Here is a 17,860-nt window from a genome sequence, read left to right on the forward strand (position 1 = left end):
GACAATATATTTATAAAAAGAGAGCCTCGTGCAGTGTCTTATTTCTTTTTCTCCGATATCTTTTCTCTCATTGATCCAAGAGTCTGTATGGGCTGTTACTACATGTTCTTTTACATGTCACTACATGTTTTTGGCTTCTTTCCATGCTCTTGACAATCACTGTCTAAATCCTGAGTGCACAGAATGCTGTGTCAATCTGGTGGACACCTCACAGCTCTTTAACACTTCTCCCTTCTCACACTTCCAGCCTCATTTGAAACCTACCCAGACCTCTAAATGTGGCCAGACAAGAGCCACATCTGACAGCCAGCTTGAAGGGCTGGATTTTTATTTCATCTAAGAGGAAAAACCCAGGCAAGCACACAAACAGACAAACAAGCCATATCTGTTGTTTTATACACCCTCCATAAGTTTTGTTTCTAAGAGCATCTCCTCCTTCAGCAATACTTAAGCACAGTATTTATTCTTAACTGGACTCCATACACTCAGCATGTGGGTGAATGGGGCTTTTCCCACACATTCCTGGACAAGTGTTGGTTAGCCAACATGTCATCTTTCCACACGAGGCTGCTATCAAGAGGTTATTATCAACTCTTTCATTCACAATAATCTGCCCTTCTTCCTTTTCTCCGCTATGCCAGATCTTTGTAAAGCCAGATGTTTGTACATCTAGTCTATTTTAGCTTCAATAACCAAAGACAAAAAATCCCCCACTGTCCTTTTACATGATTTTTTTCAGGGTTGAGGTCTAACTTGCTAACTGGCTGGCAATCTGCCCCTTGGGTTCTGTGAGGGTCTTTCTCAACGAGCTGCTTGACTCAGCAGTTTAAAAAGTACTCCCAAAGGCTGTCAGGGAAGGCCAAATGTGGCATTTGTGCGACACATACTTGGCAAGTCACAAGAATGTGCACACACATATCACATCAGGACAAGTTACGTGTCTCAGCCAAACAGGCACAAATTAACCCAAATCAACGTCCAGGCTGTGAAAAGACTGCGCAGAGGACTCAGCACCTCTGTGAACTTACACACTGCTGCCTCTGCATTTTGTAATGTGTTTAACATGCAGCTTCCTCCACGGAGCTCGGGACTGCTCTGCATCCTGGCACTGCAGGAGCGTGGTTGTCACGCTGGATGTGTCCCAAGATCGAGGTTAGGGGTGGCCATGAGCAACCACTTAGTGCTTATGCTGATCTTTTAAATACTGACAACAATCCTGGGTTTACTACAGAGTTATTTACTTGTGGTCCTAATTTGGGGTTGGGAACTTCAACGAATTGACTGATTTGGTCAGACAAGGCTGCTTGGGGTGTGCCGTCTCACGTACCACGGTCCTGGCTGAGCAGGTACCAGCTACCATAAGGCAGCTTGAACCTCCTGTTGCTTCATAATTATTGCTTCACAATTATAATTTATAATTATTATTATAAATCTACATTGTTAATAATAATGTAGATTGCTTCACAATCTACACAATTATATCTACTGGGAATGGTCTTTGTCAATAAAAACTGAGCTGTGACTAAAACTCCTTTCTCACAGTCCTATTGTGGCAGCTAATATGGTAATGGTTCCTTGTCAAATTGGTAGCAATAGACCATTAAGATATATGTTACACACTCTGTATTTTATAGTTACATGTATATTTACCCCCAAAAGTATTTTCATCTTCCAGTTGCCAGCAGACTTGTTTCCCTTTAAAGCTGTCCCACTGAACATTATATGCATTAAAATTTGTTAAAAGACTGCCTAAATCAATTGAGACCGCTTTACCTTCTACACACCAGTTTGTGCATTTCACCATCCTCATGAAATTTAGCATCAAAGATCAAGAATAAAACCTAGTTAAATGTTCCTCTTGTCTGATACATAAACCAGCATAACTCAGACCACACCTACCAAAGAAGTGAACTTTCATGCACAATGAATTATGAGTTTTACAAATGGGATTTTGCAACTGTTTTGCTTTAGACTGCTTGGCCCTTCCCTGACAAAAAGTGCATTTTTAGACTACTGTATTAAACGGATAAAGAGAAACAAGCATGAACAAAAATATTTCTCTGCTCTATAGCAAATGGACTATATTTAGAGGGGGAGTGTGCTGCATGACTCTAACTTCTGAGGGGCCCGTGGTATGCAGAATTTCTGCTGGGATCTCTTAATCAAGTACAAAAACTGAAACTACGATATTTTTCCAAAGAGAGGAAAACAAATGCTCGTTGAGCAGTATCCAAACAGCCAGCACATGTCATACCCAGATTTATTTGTCTTTTTCTCATAGAACACCATGGTTGGTTTTTCCAGGGTGAAAACCCCATTCTTTTTTTATCAACCAGCCAATGCAACAAAGTACATTAAGAAGAGAAATTTTAATAGATTGCCTGAAATATTTCCATTCAAAATATTAAAAAGCAAGCAGTTAAGCTCGCACATCTATCTGCAGAATACTTTATAGATCTCCAGTAGGAGATTAACAATAATTTATAATGGGTCTGAAAAAAGAATGAGAGCACTGAAGTATTCCTCATTCCTTACAGAACATCTGTGAGACTGAGAAAGTCACTATTTCAGGTATTATTTTCTATTTTAAAGGAATATTAGTGGTACAGGGATGACCTTATTTTTCCCATATTAACACAGATTATCATCATAAGACTAGTTAGCAAATTAGAGATTTTTGTATAAGACAGTAATAGGTTTTTTTTCCATTAGAATTAATTTAACAGAATGAGATATTTGTACCCAAAAAAAGCCAACCAACAAACAACCCCCCAAAAACCCTAAACTACCAGGCTCCCTTCAGAAAAAAATTCAAAACAAAAACAAACCACAGAACACCCCAAAACCAAAGAGTTTAATAAAATGGAAAGATTCAGATTGAGTCTTTGTAGCTTGCCTGAAGAGAATTCTTTGACTCCCCTTAAAAACAGGAGAGGAAGTTTTTATTTTCTCTTAGTATTTCTATCTGACATGAAGCCACCAGTTCTAATGACTGAAACAATGGCCACAGATACAGATAGGCAGTGTTCTTCTACACATTGGTTTCATCATTCTTTCTATACCCTGAGTTAGAACAAACACAGTAAAACCCAACAAATTTCAAGATAAGGGTCAGACTGATAAATGCTTGCCCCAAAAAAGCCAATATCCTTCCCCAAGTCAATGACTTGGTGCTGAGTTCTGAATGCAGATATAACCTCAAACTCTTCAGAACATAGGAGTAAAAAAAATTAAAAAGGGAAAGAGCAAGTCACAAAGGAAACATAAGAGGAAAAATTGGGTATTTAATGTAAGATACAAAGAACATTTTTAGCATTAAAAATGCATGAAGAAAAACATCAATACCAGTTCATTACCTTTCCCTTGGAAAAAGATAAATACAAATGTCTCATTTGTACTTTGTTTGTAGTCTGATTTCTACATACAGCAGGATGTTTTTATTGCAACATCAGCTCTGTTTGATCATATACATTTTTAAATCATTCTTATTTGGAATGCAAAAGGAACTTCACTTGCTATCTGCTCAAAAGCTGCTCTAGAAGAAATTTCTTTTTTTTTTTTTGTCTTGACAAGCAGCTTTCTTGTGTGCTTATTCCTGTGCAGACGCTCACCAAAGAAACTCAATTTTACAAGGAAGAACTGATTTAAAAAAAAAAAAAAAAAAAAAAAAAAAAAAAAAAAAAAAAAAAAAAAAAAAAAAAGAGCTAGTGTTTACGAAGTATAATTACACTCAGAGAGCTCAATATAAAACCTCATGGATCAAAACACATTAGTTCAATTATCCAAGTTTCAAGTCCGATTACAAATATTCGTGTGAAGATAATTACAGAGCAGCTGTCAGTTCTAAAAAGGCCTGCTGTACATAATGAATTGTCCTCTCATGGCTTATGGAATGAAGGGAAGTGTTATTAGCCAAGTTTTGTATATACATATTAGAGCAGGAAGTTATCTCTCACTAAACCAAAAAGGACTGAGAACTGGTCATCTTTATGACATAAAAAGCAGAAGTTTAATAACATAGAGTAATGTTAATTTATAATTTGCCATCCCAATAATCATGCTTTCATAATGAGTATGTCTCTTCAGGAAGCATAACTAGATGTGAATTTCTAACTATAAGAATGACAGAATAAGTCATACAGGCTCTAGGAGGAAATCAAAGCAGCATTAAGTTCTGAAGACACTGTTAGATCTAGAAGTAATTTCACTAAAATGGAACGCTCTAGAAGTGATCTGTCATTCTGTAGAACCCAACGGAGGTTGTATCAACTAAACACACACATCTTATTTACAAATTTAAAATATTTGAATGAAAAAAAGCTCATTCAGTCCATCAGTAAAATTGTTCCCCATCCATGTGTGTCTTACAACTTAATTTAACACTGTGTATTCCTTTGGAAACTCTCTGGACAATGTTTTAAACACCATGATTTTGAATCAAATGAAATGGATGCAAGTGGGTAAGCCACTTCTTTTCCACTGTCTCATTTTCACAACGTGGTGAAAAGCAAGAATAATGCTACTGACTTCTTTTTGTACAGCACCTCCAGGTCTACAGGTAAAAAACGAACTGAAAAATTTTCATCTCTCTGTTAAATCTAGACATAAGTCCAGGAGACATTAAAGGGAAATTTTCCAAGAAGGAGAAAAGGTCCATATTAAGCTTTTCTCACCAGAACACTGGGCCTTTGTTAAGAAAAGCTGACAGGTTCTGAATGCACTTTTATCAGCTCACTTAAAGGGCACTGGTACAGATCTGCCTCTTCTTCAGACTGCCCATTTTGTCCCTCCAGCAATGTACTTCACACACTTGTAACTGCAAACATGTCTCTTATTCATTTTAATTGAAACTATTCAAATGTTTAATGTTCCCCTTCGTTAAGTCATTTGCTGGAACAGGGGCAGAGCTGCTTAGCAAAGGACAGTATCAGGCACACTATGTCTACCCACCTCCCAGGGCCCAAGAGAACAAGAAATTCTGTCATTTTAAGAGACTAAAATTCCTCTTTTGAGGCCAGGATTATCTATGAGCTGCTATTGTTGGTCATTCTTGCTCAAAAAAACCCTCATAAATTGCACCTGAATTCAACAGAAGATAACAAAGAAGAGGGTTTATACAAATGGCCCTAGAACAGTTTGCAAAAGAAGTGTGTGACATAAAGGCAAAGATTTAGAATGGTGCATACTACTTGTTTCTATCTTTGGTCACATATAAAGAGCTGAAAATTATCAACCTATTTGGTTCCTTGGTCGAAAGAACTATTTTTGGCACAAGTTCAAGCCTGAATGTAGCAACCTCCAGACCTCAGAGCAGTATAATATTCAATCCTTGCACAGATTTGGTTTCAGTTAAGCTGTAGTCTGCTCTTGTAGCAGGGAGAGGTAGAATTTGGCTGTAACATATTCTCAAAGCACAGTCAAATTAAGCCCTTTGGTGTACCACATAATCACAAGTAATTATTGTATACATACTTGAAAGCATATTCTCATTATGTTCAGCACATGGAACCCCCACTGACATTAACGGGAATTCCATGCCTGAATGTAAAAGACACCCATGAATGTGGGTTTGGGGTTTGTGTGTTTTTCCCCTGTTTTTGAGAGCCACAATAATCTTTTAATGGAGACTTAGAAAGACCTGGGTTCAATCTGCCACAAGGTTGTCCAAGCAAGTTATTTCATTTTTCTAGTCTCTGTTCCACCAACATTAACAAATACAATACGACTTCCTCACCTCACCCCTCCTTGCCCTCTCTATCTCATCTTCCTCTTTGGAACTCTGGACTCACCCTGCAACTTTTCATCTGCTTGTTCTTGTGCACGAGGGGCACAGATTTCACTTGACTATTCAAAGCACTATCAGAGTAGAAACAATAAAAATAGCCTTTTAATGATGTTCAAATACATGATAAAAGCCCTGAACAACCACATTTGGTAATGCCAAAAGAAATTTGCTTCAGACTTACAGGAAAAATTCTGCCCTCAGTTGGTGCCTAAGGCCACTACACTTTCAGTATTTGCCCTACTGCTTTCAAACAGTTTTTAGCAATTGTCACAAGCACCAGCATTAGATCTAAGAGAGAAAAAGCCTTTGATTTTCAACTGCTTATCTAAAGCCATGGGAGCCAGTAAACACACATCACAAAAATCAATGACAGAATATGGCATAGATCCCAAGTAAAAGACGTTCTTCTAAAAATATTATTCAATTTGGGCAGAAATAGTTCTCAAAAAGGACCATATCCTATTCTATACTTCCTCTTATTTGGTGTGAAGACAGCCTGATATTAAAAAATACACACAGGTATGCTTTGACAGCCATTCTTTATGGTCCGCCAGAGAACATCATCAGTGTTATTTATACTTGGAGGGAAAAGGCAGAGATCAGCCCAATATTCACTAAAACAATAGAAGAGTATAGTTAGTACTGTTGGAAAGAATGTCAGCAAGCAACCTTGCTATTTGGTTAGCTTAACTCTGAAAAGCAGGAGAAAAGCCAGAACAATATACATTTGCAGGAGTTTATTTCGACAGTGTGTTTAGCTATTCAGTTGTTTCAGATATTTTTCCTCCTCAAATGCCAGTAGTATTTTTTAAAGGCTAATCTCAGGTATTAAACAACAACCAGCTTAAAAAAAAAAAGTACAGTAGATCTGAAAACGGTGAACTACTGGTGGGATTGTTTCTAGGAGGGAAGGGTCCATGGAAACTGCTGTTTAAATTGGCAGGACACCTCTAGTTCATAGTAGAAAAAATGTTCCTGTTATAAAACACTTCTCTTGTTAGCAAGAGCTGCACATAAAGGGGCAGCTGTGCTTTGCTTACCTCACGTGTGACTCTTCCGTTGTTATCAAAGTCATACAGCGTGAAGGTCCATTCTTGCCTGTTATCTTCCTCTACAGACACATCACACTGCAATTCCTAAAACATGCAAAGAGCAGCTGATTACCTCAAGCAAAAGGCCTGTTTGCAGAGGAGGCTCTACAGGAGGCTGCTTGCTTTCCTCCTTCCTCCCTCCCTCGTGGGAGGGAGCACCCAGGATATGTCTGGAGAGGCCTCTGTCCACCACAACGGAGAGTCCCACCATAATCACATAACACTCCTAACTCTTGGGCTACGCCTCAGGGAATTCACAACTTGCTTTCTACTACATTGTAGAACACAGGAAAAGGTGCAAGAGGACTATTCCCTGAAGCTCTTGAAACATAGTAAGATTTCCCCCTAAAACATGAGAAGGAAAGCTGCGCCTAACTCAGGAAGAAGAAGACTCACAGAAGGAGGTGGCACACCACAGGGCTGGGAATAAGGGTTAATACAGTATGGACACAAATCCCCACCCGAGAGATCTGTCATCAGCACAGACATTTGACAGGCAAAGGTGGTCAGAGTTAGTGCAGTACAACGTCATGCCACTGAAGCTCCTGAAACAGAGCCTGCCTTGGAACTGGCAAGAACAACCTGGGAGTAGTGCCTGCTCCCTGCTTTAACTATGCTTCTGTTGGTGACGGTGAGATCTGTGGAAAGCCTGAAAGAATCAATTTGTTAAAGGGGAAAAAAATCCCCAAACCAAACCCAAGAACAAAGGGTGCACTTTGACTGACTCCAGTCACCTGGGTGCAAATCCTTTGCTGTCTCTCAAGGGCTGTGCAATCAGAATTATCCAGAGCCACAAAAAGGCAAAACAGAGAAGTTACAGTGCAATTAAAATGAAAGTCACTGTATGCAAGTAAAATAAACAGCCCCATATAGCTTCAGCATGACAGACCTCAAAATACCTGGTTGATCCTCTGACTTGAAACCAATTCCCTACAGCAGTTATGGGCACCCCGTCCCCTGCCGAGTTCAAAGGCAGCCTCCTCTCAGTTGTAACAAGCCCGGCTGAGAGCTGCCAAGTGCCCCACACTCCACTGTGGAAACACAGCTTCATATTACATAAACATTCCCGGCACCTTTAAAAGCCAAATCACTTTCACCTCAGATTTAGACCTCTTGTCGCAACACTCGCATTTCTGATTCTTTCATACCTTTGAAGCATTTACCGGTCTCTCAGCTCCCAGCTTACATTGCTGGAAAACTTTAATTTGTAGAACAAGGGGGGAAAAAAAAAATATCAATACTTGGTTTCTTGCCACATATTAATACTTCCCTGTCCCACATTGCCTAGCATAACATCTTTATGTGAGGATGTGCTCTGCTTAGTTAAGAGCCATGGAAACCTTCCCTGCATTAGTCACGGTGCCTAGAACCAAGTGCTAACCTTTATGGCATGCCAAGAACTACTTGGGAACAAACACAGACTCTGCTGGTACAGTGGAGCTCCAGCTACTCTGGCACCGACCATGTTGACAGGTGTCCTCCAACGTTCAAATGTCAAGGCACTGTTAATTGCAATTTATCATGCCTTTCCTGTCTGCAAATGTCTACTACTCAAGGTAGAATATAAAATGGGCCTAGGAAAAGAGTTATAGCTGGGGGGGGTTGGGGAAATGTTACCTCCCCAGAAGGCACACAAGCAACACCTGAACTACCTATGGGAAACCTACTTCTCCCTAATCTGCTTTAAAACAATAAAAAATTAAATTGTACCAGACTGAGAAGGAGAAGAACACTCCAGCCATGCTGCAAGGCGGCTGCATGGTCTTTTAAACATCACTAGAAGAAACACAAAGCTCATTACTTAGACAGGCTGACAGCACTGAAAGGCTGATGTTTGCCATATTTGCTGGAGTGCAGAGATGAGTATTTGTGCTGTTTTCTGCTGGTGCCAGAATATCTTCCTCCTGACCAAGATAGACAACCCACCGGCTGGGTGACTGCACGTTTCCACACTCATATTTATGAAACACTCCCTGCAGAAACAAAATTTCCCAGCTGCACAAAATGTCTGACAGTTATATGATGTTTGCAAGTCTACAAGGAGAGAGCCCTTAGGAGTGATCACCCTCCTTCCCCTCCTGCCATGTGATAGATGGATTTCCTGTGTAGCAGGTCAGGGTTATCTCACTTTGGAGACCTGGGCACAGAAGATCAATCATTGCAGAAGCTTTCACAGGTATCTTTTACTTTAGGCAGATTTAACCGAGTGCAATAGTCCATGAAAGTCAGTCTAAAGAGTGGATAATATGGTAGCTGGCCTAGTAGAGAAAGGGTTGAACTGAAAGCTTCTTCTTACTATGCATTTCAGATCCTGCAGAGAAACAATCATCATTTGATTGTCTCCAAACCTGTAAATAAATGTCACTAATCACCTCATAAGGAGCACCAATAAATAGTAAGGCACCAATTTGTGCCAGTTCAGCTGCCTCCTGTACCCACTGCAAACATTGGGAGCAATAAACATGCATCAGATGACACTATTTGGTCCACAGGTTATTTTTCTACCATAATTATGTCAGTACAGTGAAACTTTAAAATACAAAGGGCTTACTTCAAATTTCAGTTGCTTCTTGGAACTTGTGCGTGTGTCATTTTCTTTTTCTGCTTTCTTTTCATCTCCACTGCAAACTCCATCTGTCTTCTCTGGAGGCAAAGCCACTGCGAATAGCATATTTAAGAAAAAAAATGCTTATAAGGAAATGTCAAAGCAGCCTCATATTTGCAAATCTGTCTTTATATTTAGGGTGAAATTGATATCAGCAGACTTGTGTGAGAGGATCATTATACTTGATTTGCTTTTGTGTTCACTACGCATCTGGGATAATTTCAGCAGACAATCTACCAACAGCCTCCCCTACAAACATCACTAGAGTCACACGAAGTTCAAACACAGTATTATGAGAATATAAAATAGCAGATTGTTACTGCAAATAAGTTGCAAAATATTGAAAGTTTCTGACATATTGCAAAAACCCATCATATTCACCAGCAGTGAGTGAAGTAATGAAGCCAAAATAAAGCCCTCATTCTGTTCCAGTTTCACTCTTCAAACGCACACAAAGCTTAGTACCTTCCAAGATGGCACCTGCCAAAAGGTTAAGCTGCATTTTTTTCAACACACGAAATAGCATATTTCACTCAAGATTCAAGTTAAAACATCAGGCACGTGCATAAATCAATGGCACTCATAAAGAGCATCAACATTAATATCTCTTTACAACATATCATAACATATATTCTATATATAACAGAAAGATATATGCTTCTCATGTGGATTAAATGACAAATGCCTAGAACTTAATAGGTGCTCCTTTGACTTCTGCAGGGGCATTCGGCCTTGCATGTGATGAAACCCTAAATCTGAAGAAAACTAATTCTATCTTCATCAGCATTATGAAAATACACAAAGACTTTTTAACCCTACTCTCAGACATTTAGACATGATCTTTTACACACCCACACAACTCTGCCAACGTTGCGACCATACACCATTACATAGAGCAGCAATTCTTCCAACTCTCCAAAACCCAGGAATATTGCAAAAAAGCGGGCCCTAAAGTCAGCATTTTTTCTCTTGCACTGCAGCATTTGCATCTACCCAAAGCCTTTATCCTAATGCTATGTTAGGAACTGTTTCTTGGGGACGCCTTTGGCAGTGGCATCTCATTAAGTGCCAGTTCAGTCACATCATATTCCTTACAAAAAAGGTGACATGATCCCCTCCAGTTCAGGGTGACCCATTTCAAACTGGGTTTATTGGCTCTCCTGGTGTTCCACTCTGCCGAGCTGCCTCCCAACCATTCTTCCAGGAAAGCAAGCCTTGAAGTTAAGTTATCCCTACTAGCCATTTCCCAGGACTTTCCTTCATGTTTAAAATAGAAAAAAAAATCTTCAAGAAACCAACCAACCAACAACAGCACCCCCCCCCAAAAAAAAACCAAAAAAAAAAACCCCACAACAACAACAACACACAAAAAACAACAACAACAACAACCACCCAAACCTCTTAAAACTCCCATTACCACAGCTTCATACTCTCAGGAATTCCAGAAGATTTCTGCCCCAACATTCACACTGTCACACTGCAATACATATCACAGTCTCATTTATTTACTTAAATTTAACATTATTGGATTACTTTTGTTTGTTTGTTTTCAAAGCTGTGGTATGCTATATAAGATGGATGTACAGTAAAGAAAAGGGACTAAAGTAGAAATGCAGACCTTGGGAATTTCCTGTTTTTGATGCTTAACTGGTGGTTTTGATGTTATACTAACACCAGCTTCCCAACACACACACGTAATTTGCATTATACCAATGAGATGGTGTTTATTATACACATACTGACATGTTGATATACTTTGATTTCTACTCCAAGTCATGTTAGGATTCCTTTCACCAAACATAATCTAAGTAGGAAGGTCAGAAAAAAGAAGACAAAGCTGTTTCACAGCAGTTTCTTCTCTGGCTCTTTTAAGCTGGTTTTATTGGATGAGCAGGGACTGATTCTTAGGAGGATTTTGTATAGTGTTTTTTACAGGTAAGATAGGTATTAAAATAAGTATTATTTCCAATACATATCTTTGAAGTATATCTGACAAAGTGCCACTTGCTTTATACTCACTTTGCCCATAAATACAACTCCACATTCCTAGAAGTTCAAAGCTAAGGTCACAAAAAGACCCCCAAACAAAAGACAATGTTTGTTTGTCTACTTTAGTCCAGCTTTGTTGCTTCATTCTAAAACCAACAAGAAATGAATAGGTAACCTAGGCCTTCATAACAAGGACAGTTACACTGAGAGTGGTTCTTCATCGCTGTTTGACACACCCTTAGATTTTCAGTGCCTCATCTGTACCAGTGATTGGTTCTTCACATGCACAGTTATAACCTGATAGAAACTTCTGTAAAAGAGGCTTTTGCAATCCCTCCCAACCTTGCTCTAGGGAATGTGAAATAAATGAAAGCAGGGCTGGTATGACCCCTAGCTTCTTTGGGACAGTGAACAGCCATTTGGAAAAAAGAAATATCCATTCCTGTTATCACACATTCTTTTAAATGTTTAAAAGTACACGATGGCCAAAAGACTTCTACAGTTGTCTTTCACCTGTTGAGGGTCAGCATCCCAAACGACATGGCAGATTGCATTAGGCATAGCACTGTGAGGCAGACCCTGCACAAGCTGACTATTCCCTGCCACAGTGCTCTCTGTTGGGTTTTCTGTCAAAACCCCAGTGTCTTACAGAGCATTCTCACCTTTCCACCACCACGCTCCTGCACTGTGCTGAAAGCCACTGGCACAGCATAGAGCGGCAGAGCTCCCCAGCCCACCAGAGAGGAACAGCACAGAGTTACCTTCTGCTGTCTTCCCCAGGTAGAGCTAACAACCCTCCTGGATGTACACTTTGTGTGTTCAGATAGGAAGCTTTCACTTTAATGCATAATTTATGTAACAGTGGAAAAAAATGTGCACTGACAAATTAGTCCTCTCAAAAAACAAGGGTTCAGCTATTGGGGAAGGAGGGGATACATCTTGCAGTACACTCCTTGGGAGAGTTTAAATACTCTATGCCAGAAATTATCCTCTTTGAGCTTTGCTGACCTTTGATCTGAAGAACTTATTGGCCTTGCTTCTCTGGGGAATTATCCTTTGAAATCAGTTACTCATTTTGGAGCTCAGATGAAATGGGGAAATCTGGTGATCTCATCCTGATGTCAAGTTTCATTCAGCAAAGAAACATGAAATCTTGCTGAGGAAACTTTAAAGGGCAATATGGAGATACTAAAATATTATTTACAAGTGATCCAATAATGTGTCTGTGCATATATCCCCATGTGTCTTATCCAAACCCAATGAACGTTTGAAAACACATACTGTTTTGTCTGAGAAGAAAAGAAGTGTTTGGTATCTTGCTGCTATACTTAGTTTTGACTATTGACACGTGCTCAGTTTCATGAGGGATACAGACACATGCAGAGCCTGCTTATAAATAAAATGAGAATGTCTGCTTGGGACAGTTAAAACTGGCAGCCTGTAAGCAGAGATCCACCAGTGAGCCGCATGCCAAGGTTCAGACATATTCACAATGTGAACTTCCTTTCAGCTCTGCCAATGATATTAAACCAGACCAGACAAGATAGCTATCTCAAAGGAGTGTGGAGAATTAATAGACTTGTGTTTCCAAAGTCTAGGCCATCAGAAATAAGTCTGCATACAATGCATCATCTGTGCAAAAATACTTACTAACCTCCTTGCTCAGATAACAAGTCCTGACAAAAAGAACGTGCTACATACACAAATACACAGAGAAACATATTCTTGTTGTGGGAATCCACAACTAGAGGGGGAAAAAAAAAGTTGTATATACTGCTTCTCATGGGAATAACCATATGCTCTCAAAAACAATGTTCCCTAACAGAATGTTTCATGGATTGAAATATTGCATATGTTTTCTTTATTATGTTCTTTTCTTGTTCATTATTAATGGTCTTGTATTCACTTCTATAACCTTAAGACACTATAAAAATGCGTCTGGACAATATTTGAAATTGGAAAGACAATAAAGGAAAAATATTAACTTGGAAAAATTGTGAAATACCATTCTTTCACGAAAAACAAACTGGCTGGCTTAAGTGTACTAGCAGATGTTTCTCTCTATAATTGTTAATTACTACCACCCAATTGCTCCTAATTGAAGTGGGGGAGGAAAAGAGTAAGAGAATGAGCACCAGTTTAAAGATATTAATACTCATCCCAGAAGAATTAAGCCTTTTTTTCAGATTTTGGGGGTTTTTAATTCTTAAGGAAAGGGGGTAATAATTCAAAATGCTCCTTAGGAATCACCAAAATCTCCCAGAAATGAGTTAAACTGATTGTTGTGCTCTGTGTATTGAATGAAGTTAGAATAGTAAGCTTCAGGCATAAAAAAAAACCAAAACATTTTTCTCCTGCCTCCATCCTGCATCTGACAATAAGGGAGAAAAAAGAGAACACCAAAACAGAGCCGCACTGAGGTGGAAAAGTGACTGTTTAAACTTTCACCAGCACTTAGGTGGCACATCATTCCATGTTTCTCAAAGGCTCATTCCAGCAAAGGACCATGCTCTTTGCCTTCTCAAAGTAAGGACAGCTTCACTCCAGTTTTCAATCAACCACACTTTGCATTAACAGGATCTTGAGGGCAGAATCAAAGGTGCAGCTCTGAGAAATGTCCAAGCCTGGGCTACCAATGCCAAATTTTGCACAGCAGTGAGGAGAACTCAGGCTAAATAGACAAACAACTTCAGAACCTCTTTGGAAAGACAGCCATTCCAAAAGGCATGGGATTGTTGCATCACCTTAACTCAAAAAGGAGAACTATGGGAGAAGCTCTGCAATTCCACAGTGGTGAATTATGACGGGACATTACCAGTGATATCTTAACCCTATCTTAATGTCAGGGTCATTAGTGAGAGAAACCAGACTAAAATTGGAGACTTAACAAAAATGCCACCTATGAAAGCCCTGCACCTCAGCCTTTAAAGTGAAATACTGTTAGCCTTCCTCTCATTTTGGATAGACTGGAGTCCACAGCAATTCTTTCAAACTACTGCCCGAAGCAAAGGGGCAGAATTATCTGTATGTGGGTAAAAGGACAACAAACCGCACATTAGAACCTGAGATGCATGGGGAAAGAGGATAGAAGCAAAATTTAAAAAATACTTATAAAGACAAGGAGGAGAAGTCATAAGCACTTTTATAACAGGTCAAATTGAACTTCAGCAGCAGTTTTTCACTGGTGGAATTGAGTGTCAAAGAGCTGGCCAAGCTTGGCAGTAAAATTCCTATGGACATCAACAGGGTCAGGGTTTCCCTTCCAATTTACAGACCCAGGAGATGCATCAGGACTTAGAGACCATGACAACCAAAGGGATAGAAAGAGAATTAATTTTGCTGTTTTATCTGAGGTCTCTGATGTCTAAGTTATGTGGTCCTGCCAACATTTTTCTCATTGCAAATCAGGTTTGACAAACATAACTGACATTCCTCACTGACTATGCAACAACCAGAGCAATAACAACCACGTTTGAAAGTCTAAATCGAGGAGAAGTCCTTTAATTAACAATTACATTCACATTCAGATTTTACCTTTAAGTTTCCTGGAGGCCATGGATTAAGAAACATCACCCCCATTAAGCACACGTTGTTTTATTCCACTGATTTGATTGAAATCTATCCCTGATGGAGATGACTTTGCTTGAGCAAAGGCCCTCTTTTCCAGTGGCAAATGAACATAGGGAGAAGGGATCAGGGAGGAACATTCCTGTTCCACAGCCACTAGAACAAGCTCATAGAAAAACAGGCTCAGCCTGGACCAGAGCCAGAGGTACATATTCAGCTTTCCCTGACTGAAAGCTGAAGCTGATGAATTAGACACACCCTTCAGAACAACAAAGATCAAGCTGCCTTCTCTGAAACTTACTGCAGGGAAATTAATTGTCCATTCTACGTCCAGTAGGACAAGTCAAAACCAATTTAGAGGAAGCTGTACTAGCTGTGCCTCCTACCAATCTGGGATGGGTATTTCAACCTGAATATGGAGGGAACCCATGTTCTTCTATTTCGTGGTTTCTTGCTGACAGCCACAACACAAATTAAAGGCTCAATTGCACACCACAGAGGAAAAAAAAGAGTCACAATGTCACAAGACCTACTGGCAGCACCTGACCAGAAGGAGACAGAACAGAGGGGTAGTGACTCAGACCTTGTGACAGCTAGCAAAAATAGAAAACAAACAAACAAACCAAACCGCAACAAAATATACAACCAAAATATGTTTTAAATAGGTATGGTTCTAACTGACAAGACACTACTAGGACAGTGAGGAACGGCAAAACTGAAATTTGCTCAAAAAATTCAGAGAACAGGTTCTCTCCTGAATAAAATTTAGCCAAATTCATAAGTCTGTGCAACACCACCTCCCTTAAAGGTTCAATTCCTTTTACCAATCCCAATAATTTCACATTCCTAAGTAGAAGTATTTCCAAATGTTGATGCATATTCACAGGCTTCTCTCTAGGTCTGTAGGTCTGGCTGTCTTGGTTTGGTGGTTTGGGGTTGTTTTGTTGTTTTTGTTGTGGTTTTTTTGGCTATAATGTTGGGGAGAGAGGGGTGGATTTTTTCACTATTTCCTTACAGAAAAGGTTTTGTACTAAATATGCAGATACAAAAGACAATATGGTTTCTCTCTGCTATTCAGGGTGTAACTCATACATGCATAAACACTAAGCCTAGATTTCTCACACTTTCTCTGGAGTGAGTTTGCTAAAGGGAGGGAGTTTGCTGAATTTTGCCAGATTATGATTCCCTTTTCCAATTAGTTCCCCAACTGGCTGTATTTCATCAACAGAAACTGCCAGATTAAATGCCTTACTTGACCATCTTCACCCAAAACACTTTGATGTTCAGTTCTCAAGCTTCAAAATACCTTTTGGATGAAGATCAGACAGCACTAAACAGAATTACTAATTAATTAAGCAAAGTTAAATTTTAAACACTGTTTGTTGTGTTAGCCAAAAGCCTGAACAGAACAGTCTTTTTTTTTTTTTTTTTCCTTCCTCATTGGAGATCAAAGAAGATAATTTCTCATTCCCCACCCCTATCTTGAAGAAAAAAAAAAAAAAAAAAAAGGAGGGCAAGATGAAACCAGGGAAGGATCTCCATAAGCTTTGGTCAGAATAATTCAGGATGACACCTGTAGAAGAAAGATTTTTGTTTGATCAGTGGACATATCAAACTCCTCATGAACAGAATGCAATCTGTTGTATCATTTAACATGGGTGAGTGTTCCTGAAGTGAAAACTGTCATTGTCATATGGACCACTCACCACTTTCTTACAGGATTCTATGTCCCTGGGGCTCTCCATGGGCCTGTGGAGTGTTGAATCCTGTTACTGAACAGGGACAGATGGGGACATCAACTGATCACTTGTGACTTAAAACAAAAGAAAAAAGACCTCTCTTCTCTAAAGCTGGTCCAACACTGATTTTGGTTACAACTTTGCTTTTAAAATTCCATTCTCAGTGTGAATTGCAGACATGCATGTTCACGTAAGATTTTCTGTCTTAAATTTCCTTTGCCTTTGTCTCTTTAGATTTTTTCCCCCCTGAGATTCACAAGGGAAGAAAAAGAAGAAAAAAGCCTAGCCCCTGCATAGCCTTTTATTCAAATGAAGACTGAGTAGGCAATGTTATTAATAATGTAATCTTTGATATTAGCTTGCTCCCAACTAACCTAGATGTTCAATAAGAAAAACGTGTTCCCACCACCTTTGCTGTGATAACAGAGCCTCTAAAGGTATCTGAACTGTAATTTTCAATTCATCAGAATTGCTTCTCATGAGGAAAATGTCACTCTGACCCTCACAGAACAAACCCTTTATAGTGAGCAATGTTGTCGACCTATGCTGTAACATTATTTTGGCAGTGATGAATTGTTACATATCTGACAACTCTTTAATAGTTAATATTCAGCAATAAGTTCAGTGCTCTCATCCTGGCTCCATCTGAGGGGGGGGAGGAGAATGGAGACTGATCCACAAAACAATGCATTATTGTGATTAATATTAGTAGTCCAGCATATGCAGGTGCACATATGTCTCTTTCCCTTTTCATATTCATGCATGGGTGAGGAATGGTACTGAGATGATACATCACATACTGTTAAACATGCAGACAAATAAATTTCATCAGGGCTCGACCCAACCACCTGAAATCTGAAGAGTACACAGGATCTCAGCAGAGAAACAATTCCCAGAGAGCAAAGGCAGGTGTCTGCTCACCACTGGCAGTTAGTACAGCCTAAGGACCTCAGCCAGAGATGGAAGCCCACATAGGCTCAGAGGAGAAGACATGGTTTGAAGCATGATTTGGAGCACCCTTTCAGGAGCCAGCCCTTCTCGTTGTTCCAGACACCCACATCTTTGCAACTCAAGATTCAGCTTC

At 39.5% G+C, this 17,860-nt stretch overlaps 1 protein-coding gene across 1 annotated transcript in view; it reads right to left on the reverse strand.

Annotated features, from left to right (window-relative positions):
• The window catches only part of NKD1 (NKD inhibitor of WNT signaling pathway 1), a 106,698-nt gene that overhangs the window by 8,877 nt on the left and 79,961 nt on the right, over positions 1–17,860 (reverse strand). Inside the window, exons 5-6 of the mRNA XM_040075758.1 lie at positions 9,428–9,534; positions 6,826–6,921 (exon numbers count right to left, since the gene is read on the reverse strand). Coding sequence (XP_039931692.1) covers positions 6,826–6,921; positions 9,428–9,534 — 203 coding nt within the window. The remainder of the gene's footprint in view (positions 1–6,825; positions 6,922–9,427; positions 9,535–17,860) is intronic.

This window comes from Hirundo rustica, chromosome 11 (assembly GCF_015227805.2).
Source record: "Hirundo rustica isolate bHirRus1 chromosome 11, bHirRus1.pri.v3, whole genome shotgun sequence".
Classification (NCBI taxonomy): domain Eukaryota; kingdom Metazoa; phylum Chordata; class Aves; order Passeriformes; family Hirundinidae; genus Hirundo; species Hirundo rustica.